Genomic DNA, 20,955 nt, shown 5'->3' with positions numbered 1-20,955 from the left:
TAATTTTTTTGTATTTTAAGCCAGTGCGACATGTTGCACTGGGTATAATAATTTTATTTTCCTGTCGGTTATTTATAAGAACATGAGCCAAACTATGTTTAGAATCAGAGAAAGTTTAGAGGGACTAACAGACTTTTTATACTACTCTAGTTTCAGACTACCAGACCATTATAGCGTTTTTCAAGCGGAGGTGGCTGCCATCAATGTAGTGCAGCCTCCTTCAGAGAGTTGTGCATTCACTCTGATCGCCGAACAACTGTACTAACTTTAAACTCGCTGAATTCAGTCAACTTAATAAATTTGTGGTAAGCTCAAAATGCTTCGTCGATCTATGTGGTGTTGCACTCTAAGGAGTTTTTGGCTAACATAAAGAACAAATATTTGTCTAAGTGATATCCATGGACTTTGGAACAACCCTATAACCTCACCTAACCTGTGCCTGTCTGTCTGTCGATCCACTTGATATTCGTTCTTCTGCTTGACTTTATATCTAAATTTGGTGAAAATATTTTCTTGAGCTTATGTGGTTTGGTACCGACAACTGTTTACATCAGACCTCATCATATTTTATATAACGAATACCGAATCTAAGGAACTCATTTCTTTTGTATGACTTTAAAGCGCATATATCGAAAATAGTAGGCATATCTCTGTAGAATCAGTTGAAAATATTATTTTATGATTATTGTGGATTGGTAGCTAAAACTTGTGAAATCTGGTGACGTCTTACTCTAGCTACCGAATATCGAATATAAGAAACTCATTTCTTGTGGTTACCTTTGAACCAAACATAAAAGTTCCATAAATTGGATATTTTAACATAACTCTGTAATAAAACTTCGTCAAAGAATGTATAATTTAACATAATACCAAAAATGAGAATATTCGGATCCCATCTCCAAATCACCAAATACCGAATCTAAGGCACTCAATTCAAGCATTTGACTTTGTTAAGCATAGGTATATCGGACAGTAAATAATATGTCGTAACAAGCCTTGCTTTATATTACTCTTGATATAACGCTGTAAGAAAGGGGGCAGAGATCCATGTATATTCCTATCTTTCCACGTAACGAATATGCGCATTATTCTTGTTCCTAGTTTATATATACAAACGCTCGATATATTTAGTACCCCTTACTAGCGAATATGCGAGTAACTAATGGTCGATTATGTCCGCAATTTGCCTCACCTTACATATTTGTACTTCAACTTTTTTAGCGTTATTTTGCGAATTTACTTTTTTAAATTTCTTCATTTTGAATACAACTTATTTTCGTTGTTGTTGGCGCTGTTGTTGTTATCTTTTTGGAAATATTTTCTTTATTTTGTTTGCCGACGAGCGAGTGTCTTGCTTGGCAAATAGCGACAGTGAGTTATCAAGTTGTATACATAACGACAGTGACAGCAGAAAATAAAAGGATAGATAACGGAACCGAGCAAAAATGAAGAAAATAAAATAAAAATGAGCTTAAACACATAAATTCAAAAAAAAAAAGATAATAACAATTACAAAAAAGCATGGTTGTCAAAGTTTAACCCAAATTTTCATTTGTAGAAAAATTGCTGTCCCGTTTTCTTTCTTGGTCCTAATTTTCTTAATATTTCTTATTGCTAGGGCTATGGGTATATATATGTATATATATATATATAAATATGTATATTAGGGTGTGCATTATTTCCCAAGTTGAATTTTTTTTTTTTTTTTTGCAAACAACCCCAGAAGTTTCTGGTTATGACTTAAAGGAAGAATCCAACTTAAAAAAATTTTTCCATATATTTAACATGCGATTATTGATCTTTTGCAACTATCTCTAAAGCAAACAAACCTACAACTTTAAAATAATGAGATTCCAACACAAACTTTCCGCTCTACAGAAAAGGTCTTGATAATTTTTTTTATAAAAACATTAGTTAAAATATTATACATCAAATGTACTGTATACTTGTACATACAGTACACCATGTCGTATGAGCAACTCAGAATATATAATATTATAATATTATACTAATTACTTGTAGGAATCCTGGGTACATTTGATGTATCAATTTAGCAGTGTATACCTTTAATAGGAGAGATTTTATGGATAAAATCATTAAAATCTTTTCTGTAGAGCAGAAATTTTTTTACTGTAATATAACTTTCAAGAATCAAAATTTTAGATTCACTTGCTTAAGGAGGTATTTTCATACAGGGCCATTCAGGTAATTTTGGAATTTGTCGTAAAAAACGCAATTAATCTTTTTAATATCCATTTTTTATTAGTTATTTATTAACAATACAAGAATACAGAAAAAAATATAAAATCAAAAAAAACTAAAATTTCCAAAGTTAGCAGCTGATCAAAATTGACATGTGACATAACCACAGTTTAACCATCCTAGCAATCTGAAACCAACAAACAATTATAAATCTACAATAATCTCGTAGTGTATGAAACAATTTTTTATACGAAATGACGACTGCCTGAAAAAAATCACACGGGTACACTTTTTTGACTGTCTCGAATTTTGAAAAAACAGTAAAAATTGAAATTTGAAAATATGGATAGTTCAAGACACATAGACAAGTCTATAAAATAGATTTTCTAAAAAATTTCAGGTAAATCGGCCCAATAGAAGCGAGAAATCGCAGGTTTCGTTTTGAATAAGACAGTTTCGAGAAAAACGCGTTTAAGTTTCGCGAATTTTTTTTTCTATTTCTAGACTAGAATACCCCCTTAAAACAAAATATCAAAAAATCCCATCTTAAATACATTGGAAAAGTATAACGATTTAGACATGGTTTAAATTGAAAATAAAGAACTTCTTTACTTTAGATATTTTTTAGAACAAAATCTGAAACTTCAGGCGCTGTTTACCAAAAATTAAACAACTCGGTAGATAACGGACACCCTAATGTATATAAATGTATATGTGTGTGGCTATGCATAATGTGGTATATAGATAATGTTGGTTTCTACAAACACTAATGCAAAACGCTTGCTAGCTCATCAGTCCGCTCACCCTTTGCCGCCTACGAATTTCACTGTCACATGCTTTTTTTTCTATCTGCTTTTTAATTTTTTGCCCCATTATTATAATATTTGTTTTCATCTTATTCTATTTGCCAACAATTCGTCCTTTTAGCGCATATAATAATAATTCTTTGCAATCCTTATGAAATATTTAGCCACAAAAGGACACTGACACTCACTCATACACGCACACACATACTTACTAACGCACAAACAAACACAAAAAATGGATAAAAACCAACAACAACAACAACAGCATACAGAAATCTAAGAAAAAAACTAAGACAACGAACGGGAACAATAACGGTTAGCAGCAGTGGTGCTGCCAGCCGACGCAAAGAAGGAAGCAAACAAAACCTTTTATGTAATTTCCTTTTGGTTAAACTTTATCACAATAAAATTCCCACACTCAGCGACTGTTTGTACGTATGTATGTATGTAGTTGCCGCTTATGTGTTTGTGTATGTATGTAGATGCTTATTCGCTGTAACTAAGGACATGGTGTAGCGACTGGAAATGGTAGAGGAAGCAATACAGCGCACACATGCAAACTTACATACGATAAAGCACACAGGTACCCGCACCAATATACACATATGAGCGTAGACACTTGCAAACAACGTGCAAACTTTGAAGTGGAATATTTTTGTTTACTCTTCTGCTGTCACCATAGCGAAAAGCATTCGTGTGTTTGAATATACTATGTGTGTATATGTGCGTCACAGGCATGCGGCCTCCTGCGCGTCGGCGGCCACTTTGTGGCGCTTGTGCGCTGTACCGCAGCTGGTTGACTGCTTGGCTGACATTACTGTGTCACATATGCGCTTGAATGAATGTATGTGTACTTGTTGTTGTTGTTGGTTTTGTTATATGTAGAAAGCATATTAAGCTGCATATATGCGAACCCATCAGGCGCTCCAGCGCGTGTATCGCCGCTATGCATTCTCGCACGACGCGCGCCAACCGCGCTAGCTCCGCGAACGGCCGCCCACCAACACGTGCTTGCCCCACATTTTATGCTAGACAAAATTGCGTATTCTGAATGAGCGTTGTTTATATATTGATTAGAATCCATTGATAAAGATAGTTGCGTAGCGGCACACCGCGCGCGCGCTCGTTCTATCACTCTCTCTCGCCGTCACCGCATTTTGATAAACACCGCTTACCAGCACACACATTATGTATATATATATATATATATATATGGTATATATACAATGCAATGCAATTACTACATGCACACACTTATATTTCTCGACATTACATGCTGCCTCACACCCTGCCATATCGATTTGCTGCTCAAATTTATTGCGCTCGCCCTCCCCTTGAACACACCCAGCTTTAGATATTCCACCAGCTGCATTTGCTACAAACGCTTACTGTTGATCTGTTGGTTTGTTGTCTGTCGCTGTCGCAATGCTCTGTGCCATTACATTTCAGCTGCCTACCCGCCGGCTGGCCATTAAAGCCTGTTCGCCTACATTGACTAGCTTTTGTTGGCACATGAGTAATTAACATTTGCTGCAGGCCATTGTGAAAATTTATGCTATTGTCCTGCAGAGCACACACACACACACGCACCTTTATATGCAAGTATAGCAGTCGCAAAGCATAAATGCGTCGGCATATGTATGTGTGTGTAATGTTTATATGTATGTGTGCATTCACAACCATTTCAGCTATTGTGTATATGTATGGGCAGCAATTAATTTGTTTGTCTCCTCTTGTCTCTGCTTATGCTTATAAACATGCTAACTTACATATGTATGTGTGAAATATTTGAGTATGTGTGTGTCTGTTGCTGTACACGCGCACATCTATTTGTGTGCATTGTCTGGGGCACAGTGTTTGGTTAGTTGGTCAGGCGGTAAGTGCAGGTGCACACACATACATATATGCGCGTATGTGTGCAGCTGAAATGTTGCCAAATGCATAGTCACAAACATAAAATGGCATAGCATACAACACTCGCCTGCCAGCTGCGCAACAATGGGGCAATTTTAATTATTTTTGTCGCACTTATAATTATGAATTCCTGAGCAACGTTATCTGCATTATTACATATGTATATAGATATACTTGTATACCATAAGGCTACATTTGTTTATATGTTTGCTTGTGCTCACCTTCGTAATCAGCGATTTGCCGCAAATATGTCACGTGTGTTGCACGTTTTCTAAAGATGCATTACTTTCATTGAGTTTATAACTGCTTATTTACAATTACCATACATTCATGTGCATTTATATTAATACTATATATATAGATATGTAAATATATATAGGTATATGTTTGTATTTTTTAAATGTTCAAGGCCGCATAGCCACATTTTCACTGTAAGTTATATTTTATTATTATTATCATTTTATTTTTTGCATTCATTCTTGGCAAAATATTCCTGTATTTGCATGAGCACACACATACACACATACACATACAAGTTGTATATTCATATTTATTTGGCCTACTTCAACCGAATTTCCGTTCTGCACTGTAGATTCGGCCGTTGCGCGCACTCAAGTAACGCCTTATAAGCAGCACTGCAATAAGTTAACGGTATACACTTGTATATACATATGTACATACGGCGGTTATCACACACACACACACCCACATAAATAACTTATATTTGTAGTCATTTATTGTATTTTGATATGATTTATTTAGCTTTTTGAAAATCCATATTTCTCATTATAAATCTGTCACGCACTATTCAATGCAAGATAAATAGATGTTAGCCGCTGTGGACGGAGAAAAATGATGGTAGAACCACAACTTGGGGAATATAAGAATAAGTGCTAAGAAAACAAAGTAAAATTAATGCAAAAAACTCCGCTTGAAAAAAAAGAAAAATGTTAAGTATGTACTGGGAATTGTAGAAATTTATTACAAAGGAAATAAATCAGCTGAGTTCGTCAAAAAGTACGAAAAAAACAAATAGATAAATAAATTGAAAAAAGAAAACTTAAGTGATTACGTACAAAGTAAAGTATAAAACCTATAAAAATGAATTTAAATTGTATCATAAAAAAGACTTCGGAAAAATATAAAACCAAAGTAAATACAAAATATGAATAATGTTCTCTAAACAAAATATAGCAAAACTGTGATGATAATGTATATTAGGGTGAGTCATAAAAATCAAATATCCTTTGCTATGAAACGAGATATTTTTCAAGTAGTTAGAAGCGAGATTTGATTTTTTCTGATCTGATAATAAGAATAAAAACTGAAAACTGTAAAGCGGAGGACCTTTCCGTTACAATTAGAAGTTCATACTTGGAGAGATTTTCGATGCCTAAGAACCTAGTTTAGAGATAATATATATATATATACAATATTAAAAAATTTACGAATAAAAATAAAATAAGAAAAAATGTTAATTTCGGTTGCACTGAAGCTATAATACTCTTCACAAATTCAAAAAGTTCCTTAGAAGAACTTAATTCTGATGGTTCAGTTTGTATGGCAGCTATATGCTATAGTGGTCTGATAACGGCCATTCCGACAAATGAGCAGAATCGTGGTGAGAAAAGGAAAAGGGCTAAATTTCAGATCGCTATCTATATACATACAGACAGATAGACATACGGACAGATAGACGCATATGGTTAAATCGACTCAGCTCATCATGCTGATCACTTCTGCATACTATTTATAGTGTCTCCGATGTTTCCTGCTGGGTGTTATAAACTTCGTGGCAAACTTAATATACCCTGTTCAGGGTGTAAAAATGATAAAATAGAAAAGTAAAAGTTCTAAAAATAATTAAAAAAATATAAAAGAAAAATATATATAAGACAATATAAGAATAACAAAATATTAAAAATTGTGAATACAAACCAAATATCTTTAAATTAAAAATTATAAAGAAAACAAGAATTGTCTAATATTACAAAACATAAATACAAATTAAATTTATATTAATAAAAGCTTGAACGCATAACTCAAAAAGGTATTTAATTACAAAAACAAAAATAACATGAAAAGAGATATTTTTAAAATATTATTATAAACTTAAATAATATAAAAGAGTAATAGTGGATATAACATCCCGTTTCGCGATTGAGCTGCAATGGGTTCCAGAACACAGTGATATTCCTAGTAACTGTGAAGTAGATGAACAATTTAACTCCGGAAAAGAGGGAATTCATATACCTCTGGCTACTTGTAGATATTTAATCAACCGACAAACATGACATAAATATAGCTGAGTCTTGGTGAATTTAATCCCTAACTTGCGCAACAACACAGACAAACGTGGCGCGAATGGAAAAAGGACCTCACATGCTGACTATTAAAATTCAAAAGGTATGACATAAGAACTCTAGTACGAGGACTAACAGATCACTTCCTAATTTGCAGATATACCAGCAGACCGGGAACACAATACAATGACTATTGTAGAAGCTGTCATAAGTGAAGAGAAGAGGGGAATACAAAACATCTTTTCGTTCCATAAGAAAAGAATTGCAACTATGAGACTAGGATTTTTTGATGATGTCTCGGGGGTTGCACAAATGATTTGATGAACTCTAATAGTAGCAGGGGGTGGTTCAGAGTGGACATAATGAAGAGAGGGAATTTTATTCTCGGTGCTTTCACAATGGGCCTCCTAACGGCCTAGGTGCGTCGTCAGACTACACTACCTACCTAACTAAATAATAGTTTCAAAAATTATAAAACAATACAAAATATGAAAAGCAAGAACTCAAATATAAAATGTCCAAAAATTTATCCAAAACCAATCAAAACTGAAATTATTTGGACTACACTTACAATTCACTACGTTAAGCGCCAGAGTATAGTGACATAGCTGAAAGCTTTAATTAATACTTTTTTTTTAATTTTTGTCAGATCGAGACGTTAGTTTGCAGCTTTTCAAAATATAATACTTTCAACCATAATCGTTGAAACTTCTCCGAAAATTATTTTTAATATTCTTTTACAAGTTATATGTACTATGAAAAATATGTTGTCCAAAAAGTTTAGTTACCAGAAAACAAACATGAGGTTTACCAATTTTTCGTGAATACTCGAAATATTCTATTTAATAGAAGAAATATGTTTCTTTCAAAAAAATGTGCGCAATCCAATCAAAAATAATCAAGATGACATAAAAAGCTACAAGCTGACTAATATAATTACTCCAAAATATAATTTCAAAAAATAGTTTTAATTGTTCTTTTAATAATCATTTAATTTAATATTCATTTTGTTAATCAATTAACTCTATGACTTCTACAAAGAAATCTTGGCAATAAGAAATTTTAACAGCAACTTTTCATCAATTGAATAAATTACTTTATTCAGAAACTTTATGAATTCATTTTCTATTCTTAGCAGATTGTATGTTATGCTTCATTAACGTTGCACCCACTTGACTGTTTCTGTTCATTAACTTTAATTAATCATCCGCCATATTGTATTCTCATTATACCCTGAACAGTGTATATTAAGTTTGCCACGAAGCTTGTAACACCCAGAAGGAAACGTTGGAGATCCTATGAAATTTATATATAAATGATCAGCGCGACGAACTAAGTCGATTTAGCTATGTCCGTCTGTCTGCCCTTATATACGCGAACTAGTCCTTCAGTTTTTGAGATATGTATCTGAAATTGTGCACACGCCTTTTTCTCCCCAAAAAGCTGCTCATATGTTGGAACCGGCGACATTGGTTCAATATAACATATATGGAATATATATATATATATAAATATGGAATGTATGTATGGAAAACTCTTTTAGTTGACGAGATATCTTCACCAAATTTGGCATGGGCTATTTCTTAGAGCAATGGTGTCATCTCCAAAAAAATCGTTAGATCGGATCACTATATTCTATAGATGCCACACAAATGGAACGATTGGAGTAAAGTGCTTGTCTGAAAAGTTTTTTCATTTGATAAAATATCTTCTCGAAATTTGGCATATATGTATTATTGGTTAAGGCATCGCTACAAATTGTTCATATAGGACCACTATAGCATATAGCTGCCATACAAAGAGGGGCTAAAGGGTATTCTAGCGTAGGCGCAACCGAAGTTAACGTTTTTTTCATATTTTTATTTGCACTTATACTTATTCGAGTGGTTGCCCAGACTAATCGGATTTATTGTTGACTTGTCTAACAAATGTATGACTTCTTTTATGACACAACTCTAAAGTGAAGTGTCGCTAAATTGCACATTGGGAAATAATGAGATCACTGACTACTCTTCTTTAACACGGCAAAATTAGAAAATGCTCAAGTTTGTTTTCTGTAAATTTGTGATAAAGTGACATGAGTTTACATTCAATAGCATTCTGACTTTTTAGTCAGTTTCTAAGTTTAAGGTCCTAAGGATTTATATGAGAATTTGTTGAATGCGTTAACTTTTCGGCTCAGGGCTTGATTCTCTCAACGCTAACTAGTTAATAAAAAATCATGTTGGCTTTTTTGGTATCTGTTTCTTCATTTTTTTACCAAGAATAGAAGATAAGTAAAGGCATATTTAAGGCAAAAAAGTTGGATTTTGACTTCTTTTATATTAATGTTATATGCTAAAAAACAGTCTGAAACGTTTTTTGTGTAGTCGAGATAATCTAGAAGATAACGATAATACTAACGAGTGTAGAAGTTTTAAAAAGCTAATCTCCGGAATAGAACAACACTATGGCGAAACACCGTTGAATTTTTTTTTTATTATGTTTTGGATAGATAATATATGCTCAGATCTCTGGCAGTAGTTTCAAATTTATATATTTTAATTTTTATATATAATATAATATTTGTGAATTTTTACTAATATTTAAATTTTCTTATTTATTTTACTTAACGAAACCTTATATAATTTTATCCAACGCAACAGATGCCTTCAAATACAATGGCATCACTTTAATATTTAATAAAACGAGAAAAAAATTCGCTCAAAACTTTAAGCGTATATCTGGCCATAAAAGGCTTCTCCTAACCGTCATTTGAAGGTGGCTAAAAACTTGTAGAGTTTCACATTTGTTGGATAAATTTAAAGCGCTTACACCAAAAAGGTTGAGAGCTTTAATACATATCTAACAAAGTTATACCGACTCTCCAAAAGTCTTTCGCTTACACTTTGACCTTACATTAATACTTAACTGCTGCTGAGTTAACCACTTTACTTTTTGATTAATCGGCATTCATGTTCCGTATTTAACCCATTTGGCCGTCAACTCAGGCATATTTAATAGTTAATACTATAAAAAAAAAGCGGCATACACTTAGAAGGTTGTATGCCTTGCCGACTTGAAACTGTTATACCATAAACCTTCAACAAAGTATCTAACTGCCTTCCGCCTGTAGCATTACTCTTCTATTTCCTTATTCTAACTGCTCCTCTGCTGCGTCCACACTTTTACAAAGTCATGCGTTCCGGTCTGCTTGTGTCTTATCAAATAACCAACTTAGATGGCACTTTCTTTCATCCAGCCTGGCAGTAGCTTCGTATATTTTTTGCTTTTGCTTTAATTTGATTTACTTTGCTTTGTTATGTTTTATTTTTTATTTTTATTTTTACTCTTTTATATTATATTTCTTTATTTTATATTTATTCATTTTTATGTTTTAGATTTCTTCATTTTTATCTTCCTTCATTTCGCGCTACTACCAGCCAACTCCCATTGTGCCACTAACACTAAAATACTAAAAAATAGTTCACTGCCTTGGTTTGCCCATTCGCGTCGTCTGTTTGTCTGGCAGTCGCACTATTTGGTGTTACAATTCACGCTCACATATAGCCGCACGCACAGACAGACACTCGCAACAAATCAGCTTTAGATAGAAATGCCCTGATAGTGATGCCTAACCCAAATACTTGTACACACACAAATACATACATACATGTAAGTGAGTATATCTTATATCACGTTGGCAGCTGCAAAAGCGACGCTAATAGGGCGGATAGTATTCAATCTCGACATCAACTACAGCATCTTTAGCGATAGCGTTGCTGTGCTAAATCGCTCTGTTGTTTTATGCGGCGCGGGTCGATGTTAAGTGTATTTCTCATTTTATTAGTCTACTTACAGGCGTTTAACTGCCTGTGATTGTAGCACTTCGCTTTAATATTATCATTTTCACACAAATAGCAAACAAACTCACATATATATAACTTGAAACTAAATATGCTGCCAACGCATTGCGTATGTATGTCACTGGCTATCCGCGCGTAAATTACACATTAATGAGAGATATTATCTAACTACAATTAATTAGGTTAAACGTTTCGAAAGCAGTACAATTGTACGACTATGTTTGGTTGAGCGAACACGCGAATACGCGAAGTGCTCGTATAGTGTGTCTATTTTTTTTTTGTTTGCTGCTGCTGCTGTTTCCTCACGTTCGCGTCACGGTCGTATTTGGTGCTTTTACTTTTTTTGTGTTGTTTTGGCTTTTTTCAATAATATGCTTTTCCGACGTATTTTTTATTCACACGAAATCGGCCTGCTTTTACTCGTTTTATGTCGCCACAACGATTTTGCCGCGTATGCAACAGCGCCGTTCCACGTTTCAAAACCTACTAAACACTTGTGAGCCGTCGCTGACCGACGCTAGCGAGGATAATGTTGACAACGACGACGACGACGACTAGGACGCCGAGGACGATGAGTACAACGCCGACAACAGGATAAGAGTCAGTCATACAGCCATTTCCCTATAATGTACACACATGTATGTATGTATGTAAGTGTGTGTGTGTGTGTAGTTACACTCAACAACAAACGAATCATAGAAGCGTGAAAGCACAATGGACTGTTAACTCATGAAAGCTCAACAGCGCACCGACAGGCGACAAAAACAATACCATCCAAATTGAGTGCGTGTTTATAAAAAAGCTTCAGCGCCTGAAGTGGCGCAGAGGTTTGCAAGGCAAACAACAATATAGTGCCAACACGACATACGCTCAGATGTACCTTCCAAAGCAGCGGAGCGCGTAAGAGCGATTGAGAGAGTGACCTGTAGGTATCAGCGTATATCGACACGCAAGGAAATTAATTAGAAAGTCGTGTTGTGGCAGGTTGCAATGTTTTTGTTATGTGGTAAACAAACATAACGCCTAAAAGTTGACCAAACAGGTCACACACATATATATATATATATATATATATATATATATACATTGTTCTCTAATGATTTGAGTGCCAGTGTGAGAGCGCAAGTGCGCGCATTTGTTGTGAGCGCCGATGCTGGAGCTTCCAGCAAGTGTCAATTTGAACGACTGTTGCTTTGGGAAATTGTTGAGAAAGGTAGGAAATACGAATAATTCATATAAATGCGCACATATTATATATACATTATGGATGCATACAGTGGGTCACAGACCGATCAATCGCTACTGAAAGTACTCATAACGTTTCCGTAGTTCGGTTTTTCCTAGCATCTTTTATAGCTTTTCGAATTGAGACTTCAATTGCCTAAACGAAACGATGTTTGCATGCAAGTACTTCTCCACTTGGTTTCTAGAACCGACAGAAATTTTATTTCAAGGCAATTACCGAGTCAACGAAAAGCTTATACTCAGACAAATTCTTTAAGATTCAGAAGATTCGTAAATATTCTTCAACTGCATTTGCTGAGAATTATTTTACAGATGTAACTTTAGATCGTCGGTTGTTTAAATATTTCTCTCTATTCTTTCAAACTAATGTGAGTAAAACTTGCTGCTAAAATCATCTTTGTAAAATATATTAAATATTTATTTTTATATCTTATACTTAATCGCCTTTATATTAAGACTTTTTTCTCATTTTATATTAAATTTACTCTTCGAATACGTGAAGAAGCAAGAAGAAAAGTTACGAGCTTTATAGCTTTCACTTAAAGCTCAGCGGACTTAGTTTTTTCACTAACCAATTCACTTCTCATAACAATTGTTGTTTAAATATTTCTTTATAGTTATATGTTCTCGTTTTTCACGACACTTCATTGGCCATTAATACAATATGTAGTTTTCAATGTGGTTGAGTAAGCTTTCACCAGTATTTACGATTGACGTTGTTCATCAAACCCTATAAGTTTTAATCATATCTGAGCGGAAATTTTTATGAGAAGTAATTATAAATAGTAGGAAAGGAAGATAATCATTAAAAAGGCTCTTTGATATATTAGACTTTGCCGGGTGTTAAAAAAGAATTTTCAGAACAACGCATTCAGAAATATTATATTTAAAGGAAGCAGTAATGGTGTATTAATAAAAATAATATTTGAAACAAATAGGCGGTCTTATTGACATTTGGATTTCAGTAATAATTTTTTTTTTTGCTTTGGCAGAAAAGTGTTTTTTTTTAAATTTAATTATTTTTTTTAGTATATTTAAAACCGGAAGTCTAATTTTCGCACTCTTGTATATACAAAAAAAATAAATAACTCACTCTTTTCAGCTCTTTAAACAAAGTAATTAAAAAAAAGCGTGCTGCCACTTAAATGGTGTAAAAACAAATGAAAAATTAACGTACAGAAACATTAGTACTTAAGTACAATTACTCAACTTACACATAACTCCATAAATAGAACAATAGAAAGTCGTATGAATCGACTATCATGCTTCCATAAATTATTTTCTAATTTACTCAAAATGATTAACTCGCCCGTTGGAGCTTTTAAACTTTCACTCTGAGCAAATCTGCGTGCTCAACAGCTGACTATGCATATTTGCTCTCTGGCTCTCACACTCTCACGCACGCTGTATAGCTGTTAGAAGAGCAATTTACGTGGTCTCAATAGTATGTCGTAAATAGTGGTAAATTATTTTGATTGAATTGCATATTTTCGTACTTAACATTCCTCGAAGAGACTCCTCGTGCCCATTCAAGTGGGTTAACTACAATTTGCGGCACGTTAATGTGAGTGTTTGTGCTATGAGCATACGGTGAATGAATGCCTCACGGTCTTTAAATAGTGGTAAATCATCATTTCACACCATTGAAAGTGTTGCAATGTCGTTGCCGTCGCCGCTGCTACCACTGCTGCCACTACTTCAACTGCTGCAACACACTTTCACAGCGCATAACAAAGTTTCATTTTTTTTGTTAGGTGGCAGCTGAGGCCAATGTTACAGTTTCAATTAATTAAAGCATTTTCATTTTTGGTATTGTTATTGTTAATGTGTTTGTTGTTATTGTGTTGTTTGGTTCATTCTCCGCGGCTTTGCCACTTGTAGTCGCGGAGCATGGGCAAGACAATGGGTACCTTAACAACGCCCAGCGCACGGCTAAGGGCAAGGATATGAGGGTCGGGTCTGCGCGCGTCATTGTAACCATGTGCTGGATTAGATGTTACTGTTGTTGCTGTGTTTTGAGCGTTTTTGGTGTTGCTGCTGCTGTTCAGTGACACTTCGTCAAAGAAAAGTTTTTGTTTGGACCGCTATTCCCCCTCTTCTACTCCATGGAAATACATAATTAGTTGTGTGCTTTAAGGTAATTTATATTTTCCAGTGAAGTGGCTTATTAATTCTTACAATAATTATTATGTTAAAAAACTTTTAGACTATTTGGTGCACTTTAAAAAGTGTTTCAAACAGACGGGTTAAGCTTTGACAAAACCCTTCTCAATCTTTGCTTTAATTAAATGCAAAGATTTATATTACTGTTTTAAGCAAGTGAGGAGGGTAAAAGAAATAGCTATATCAAAATGCAACACTGCTCTTACTAACTTCTTCCTGTAATTATTGGATAAGAGTATTAAAAACGTCTATTCGATTTTAGCCGAGATTACGAAGTCTTGCCATTCGCTAGTTTGAACCATATAATAAAACTATATAATATAAAAATTAAATAGAGGCTTTTTTTTAGACTTGTCATTTTTAAAAAGTGATTATTGCCAAGAAGTAAGCTTTATTATAAATATAGGAGTTTCCCAATATGTTTCAAAAATGATTTCTGACAAGTCACCGCCGCAGCTGCCTCGAATAAATTTCAACCGAAAGGTCCAACTTTCAGCCACTTTTTGCAGCAATTGCGGCCATATGTCAGCAATAATGCGCCAAATATTCTCTTCCGTCTCGGACCTATAAGCGTAGACAAGTGACTTCACATAAACCCACAAAAAATAGTCCAACGGTGTAAAATCACACGATCTTGGAGGCCACGCCACAGGCTGATGATGCGAGATAATGCGCTTACCAAAAATTTCCTTCAATAAATTGATTGATTCGTTGGCTGTATGGCTCGTCCATATCAACATCCTGCAATTTTGACACAAAAAAGTCTTCATCTCAATCTTGACTCTATAGCGTTCCCCATTGACTGTACGAGCTAATGATTTATTTCCAAGAGTTATAGTAGTCAGCCAATCTTTTTCTTTATTAAAAATTACTTATTTTTGAGAAGATATATGTACCATATGTAACTCGGTTCTGTCACTCCTTTCTATCTCTACAGTTCAAACTATATTTTTAAAATAAATTAAATTTATTGACAACTTTTTCTGTTGTTTTATTTATCAAATATTAAATACTATTAATATGAGCACGACTGTACTACAATATAAAGCAACAAAAATAAGCTTTGTGTATTGATTTAAGGATAAGTTCAAGATGCTTGTAAAAATTTAGCTCTTAAAGTTCTTCTCTTGGTTAATGCCAATCTTGCGAGAGTTAACCACTGCAGTTTGCAACTGAACAAAGTTAAAGGAGCGAGAATTGCTTAATACTCAAACCGGTTGCCAAACTATAAACAACAAAAACCAAACAGACGACATTTTAGCCAAAAATCGTAGTGTATTTGAGGCGAAACGATGCACTCAAGGATTGATAAATCAGACTCCACTCGCCAATATGCAAACACCAACAAAGTATGTATGATTATGTGTGTATATGACAAAGTAACCTCTCGGACACTCACCACAGTGTCTTCGCACAACTTTATCTTGCTTTGAATCGCAAATTTTTTCTCTTTCGGCCAAACGACTACCTTCGAGTTTCAATTAAATTCCTTCACTCCATGCTCTAATTCAATATATGTCGGAGCTACATTCGAATACAGATTTACCGACTTATATACATATACAAATATTATACCTATGTGTCAATAAGTAAACTATATAAATGGGAGCTTTTCTCAACCACTCAAAGCGCCAATTCGAACAGTTCATTTCTATTCGTCTTGGCGCGCACTTCGAAGCCTCAGCAACAGATATTACGGAATATCGCGATCGATCTAACCGTTTCCCAGAGAAAAATACATATTTAGAAATAGTATTGAAATTTAGTTCAAAAGATATAGTATTAATTGATATATGTAAATGTCAATAGCGTCGTAATTATCACTCACTTAACGTCAGCGTGGCGTTCTTACTACTCTGTTGACATTACTCAATAGCGAGGTCAAGCTCTTAATTGAATTATTACTTCGCACAGTGACACACAGAAGAGAAAAGCAACACTAAAAGAAAAGAATAAAAAATAAGACGGTCGCTACACAACCGTGGAAGCTAGCGACAGCTTGTGACAGCCGGCGGTTCGTCAGCTGATGATGCATTAAGTGCTGCCGGCAGTGCCAATCAGCCGCCAACAGCCAACGGGCAATGGCATATCAAGTGAATATACCGGCAACCCTACAACGCGACACTTTGGTTGCGCTGCTTTTCCTCATCATCCTGCAGGCGTTAAAGGTACGTTGTGATGCCGCCCTTGTCAACGCTGTTACGCTGAATGACGACGTTGTTGGAAACCCACTCGCGTTCACAAGTAATACACCGCCGGAATCGCCACAGTCGCTGCGCACTTGTAATTCAATTGAGGTGCGCACAAGAAAGGATTTTGAATTGCTAAAGAATTGCACACGTGTGCATGGTCATGTTTGGCTGGCGCATATGCAGCTAACGCCGCACGATGTCGGTGCGCTGAAATACCTTAGTGAGGTGGAGGAGATTACCGATTACCTACTGGTGCATCGCGTTCATGGTCTACCTTCGTTGCATCATATATTTCCACATTTGCGTCTCATACGCGGTCGTCGTTTGCTCTTCGACGAGTTTGCACTGGTCATATATGAGAATCGTGATTTAGGCTATTTAGGGCTCGGCTCGTTGTTGCGCATACAAGCCGGTAATATTAGGATCGAAACGAATCCAACACTTTGCTATGTGGATACCGTGAATTGGGTGCAGTTGTTGGGCAATAGCTCACAGCAGCATTTCTGGTACAAGGTGGGACTAAATAGCTCAATTTTGCGTTCATTTACTTTGGTTTTTATTGGTTTTATTTGGCATTTGTTGTAGAATAATAAGCTGTACAATCATTGTACGCAATGCAAGCGCACCAGAAATCAAATTCTTGTAGAAGAAGACCTGCCGAATAGGTTGCGTAAGCATTGCTGGGGCTATGATATTCCACAAGAGCGACCGGCTACGAATAATGTTGTCAATTGTCGCGCGGAGTGCGTTGTTCGTGGTTGTGATGACAATGGTAGTTGTTGCGATCGTAATTGTTTAAGCGATTGCGATGGCAAGCGTTGCAATTTGTGTGCGAATCTGAATCTGGAACGCCAGTGTGTCGACAAGTGTCCACAGAACTATTATCAGGTAGGCGGTATATTTTTAATTTCATTCGGAAGTAAATATTTTTTTCTTTATGACTTTTATTTTTTGTTCTGCAAACTGGATTGACTTATAAGCTCTCAATTATTGTACCGTACCGATGGAAGCATCTAACTGCGCTCAATTAATATGGAAGTTATCAAATCAGCTAGAATAGAATTTAGTCGTATTGGCTTTCTATTAGATAGGACTCGGCCACGATTCGAGGATGATCTACCTTTCGGCTGTCCTAAGGATCTGCTTTTCAAACAATGCCCACCCCATCTCCTCTTAAAAAAATAATATGTTCGCTGTAATTTCCAGTTAATAGTCTCGTTTACTCGATTTATAACCGAAACCTCAAAGAACATTCAACAGTCGCGTAACCAACTCTGTAGAATAACGGTTAACCCTTTTAAATCATCCGAAATCGTGTTGCCATAGGTCCTTTAGGGTTTATAAGTATTATTTATTAAAATATGGTTGTTGCTGAGTACCTCTTTGCTGGTCCACTTCGGAGTATATGTTTTGAAGCATATTTTTATTTATCCTTGCTCTTTTTTACTTTCAAAAGAACATATAATTATACTACAATACATATCAAAATATTTTTAGCATGAAGATCGTGATTGCATAAGTGCATCGAAATGTCGACAATTGGGTTCAATACCGTTAGCGGGTATTTGCATGGAGAATTGCCCTAAAAATTATTTGAGCACAATCGATACAAACGGAAACAAGATTTGTAAATTGCAATGCACTGGAAAATATACCATACACACAGCAACCGATGCGGAAAGCCTGCAAGGCTGTAGTAAAATAAACGGTTCACTCATCATCGAACTGACCGATATTAAGAGTAAGTTGGAGCGGTTATATGAACGAAAAAAAAAACGAAATTTTTAAATGCATTGTATTTATTGCAGCCAAAATCACTGACTTGGACAACGCGTTTGTTAATATTACCGAGATCACTGGTTATTTGAAGGTGGTAAACTCACCACAGTTGCTCACGCTATACTTCCTACGAAATTTAGTCACCATACGCGGTGATGAGCTCGTCAATGATTTGTAAAGCAACTTTTAATTATTTTGCACAGTGTTATTATTATTTATTTTAATTTTAATTATACTATTTTCCTTCTACTTTTTTGAAGATATGCGCTTGTTGTGCTCGATAATTATCACTTGTCCGAAATATGGGCACCAAATCAAAATGTTGCCATACTAAAGGGCAGCATATACTTTCATTTAAATCCACGCTTATGTTTATCTAAAATACGTGAACTACAAAAATCGTTGAAAAGCGCCAAACTCATTACCACGGTGAATGCTTCGCCGCACTCAAATGGCGAGCGCGTGATTTGTGAGTACATATTTTTTGTTTTGTTTATTATTTAATAATTTTTTATATTTTGTTTTTAACTTGCAGGCACCAGTCCCCTTATTAATTTAACAGTTACAATTGAGGATTACAATTCTACAGCTGCGCGCGTGAAAATAGACACATTCACTCTGAATAATATACAAATTATACTTGGCTATGTGTATTTCTATAAAGAAACGTCGGTGCAAAATGTAACACTCTATGACGGAAGGCATGGTTGCGGTCATGATAGGTACGTATATGCTTCTGAAGAATCTGCATTCGTATCTTTCGAATTTGTATGTAAAAAAAATATTAAAAAATATATATTAAGTTTCTCTCATTGCTTACAACCTTATACAAGCTTTATAAATGACAAACACATAACACATCTTTAAAAAAAATTCAAACATAACCTTACTTCTCCGCAGCTGGCATATGAAAGTGAATCCCACTAAAAATATCCGTTATATCATTACCAATTTGAAGCCGTACACACAATATGCTTACTTCGTCAAAACGCTCACGATGACCGATTATCATATACACATGGATGCATATTCGAAAATACAATATTTTCGCACACTGCCAAGTAAACCTGGACCGGTGAGGAGAATCTATTACACAGCGATTGCTATGGACAAAATTGTATGTAGAATAAAGTATGGTATTGCACTCGTAACTTATAATGGGCTTATTTTGCATTTAATGTTTTATAAAGGTCTTACACTGGTGGCCACCACGCAATCCGAATGGCATTATCGAAAAGTACATAATTAATTATGAAAAGCCACAGATTGCAAAAGAAAGTATGTCACTTAGTATTATAAATAAGTAACTTTTTTTTTAATATTTACTTCTATTATAGATGTGACACTCGGTAATTATCCAGATTTGCGTAAATATTCTGAATCCTGTGATTGTGTTTTCGTAAATCCAGAGGATAGTGGACCTTTGCCCTCGGATGAAAACTATTATTTTAAGGAACAAATCATTTATGAAGAAACTTTGCCGAATTTGATTTTTGTGTCGTAAGTAACAGGAAAAATAGATTGCGGCTGATTACATACTTTTTTTTCACGTTCCTCCCTTTTAGTCGTAGGATAGATAATGTGCGCGTACGCCGTAATGCCGACACTAATATCTTTAATGAAAGTCCGAATTGTATTGGAAGAAAACTGTCAGTCACGCACAATACTATCAATTCTTTTTTGGATAATACAGAAAAACATTTACGCATTACACGCAAAATACTAGATAGTGAGGCCAAATCAAAGGATAATAATAATAAATTGGAAGAACAAATGAATAAAGATGATCACGATCTTGAAGAAGAACAAAGGAGACGAGGTGAAGCCAGCCTTCTTTGGATACTGGAGCAACAGGAAGAACAAGCACGTAAGTTGCAGGATACGGGCCCAGACGATTTTCCAATTATCAAGCGGCGACCGGTGTGTCCGATACGAGATGCATCAACACAATATCAATTGCAAAACAATTGTCGGCCACTGGAAATATACGATGGTATAATAACGCCGGGTAACATACATTCCTACACTTTGGCTGGTCTGGAGCCCGACCAAACGTATCGTATAACAATACGCGCTTGTGCCACCAATTTAACAAATGGTTGCGGCGAAGTAACAAGTATTTTTGCGGAGACGGTTAGCAAGAGTATGGAAGAATTCCTTGAGGGTTTAAGAGCTTTTGATTAATATGAATAACCAACACTAGCTTCACACAAATGTAATTGTATTATTGTAGTGATTAATAAATTTAAGTTGTATATTAATTGCTTATATTTGATACAATTAACTTTAAATAGCACAGCATTTAGTTTTGAATGATTTGAATTAATTTCTTCTAATAAAAACATTCAACAATTTCCGCCTGTATGTCGATAATGCTGGCTTTGATATTTGTTTATGATGCCATCGTGTTAAATAAATAAATTCCAGTCAAAAGAGAGATAAAGAATTCAAACGTGATAAAATATATAGTAATCAACGAGCGAATGATTGTATTTGAATTTGTTTC

General features: G+C 35.0%; 2 protein-coding genes across 3 annotated transcripts in view; one reads left to right on the top strand and one right to left on the bottom strand.

Moving 5' to 3' along the window:
• The window catches only part of LOC106614343 (dipeptidase 1), a 60,355-nt gene extending 48,791 nt beyond the window's left edge, over positions 1 to 11,564 (bottom strand). Inside the window, exon 1 of one of the 2 annotated variants that reach the window (XM_014230036.3) lies at positions 10,878 to 11,564. The gene's annotated coding sequence lies outside the window, so the exon portion shown is untranslated. Of the gene's footprint in view, positions 1 to 5,143; positions 5,212 to 10,877 lie in introns of those variants that run through there. The other variant, XM_036373241.2, reaches the window with a different exon arrangement.
• A 4,559-nt stretch (positions 11,565 to 16,123) lies between these two features.
• On the top strand, positions 16,124 to 20,710 carry Sdr (Secreted decoy of InR). Its single transcript, XM_014230002.3, has 10 exons — positions 16,124 to 17,183; positions 17,256 to 17,558; positions 18,168 to 18,411; positions 18,479 to 18,623; positions 18,710 to 18,918; positions 18,985 to 19,171; positions 19,350 to 19,566; positions 19,640 to 19,727; positions 19,787 to 19,949; positions 20,015 to 20,710. Exons 1-10 carry the CDS (start codon positions 16,560 to 16,562, stop codon positions 20,631 to 20,633), a joined length of 2,799 nt encoding a protein of 932 aa, XP_014085477.2. The 5' UTR covers positions 16,124 to 16,559; the 3' UTR covers positions 20,634 to 20,710.
• The last annotated feature ends 245 nt before the right edge of the window (positions 20,711 to 20,955 follow it).

This window comes from Bactrocera oleae, chromosome 2, assembly GCF_042242935.1.
Source record: "Bactrocera oleae isolate idBacOlea1 chromosome 2, idBacOlea1, whole genome shotgun sequence".
NCBI classification, from domain to species: Eukaryota; Metazoa; Arthropoda; class Insecta; order Diptera; family Tephritidae; genus Bactrocera; species Bactrocera oleae.
The sequence above is the reverse complement of the archived record's forward strand: the minus strand, read 5'-3'. Positions and strand labels throughout refer to the sequence as shown.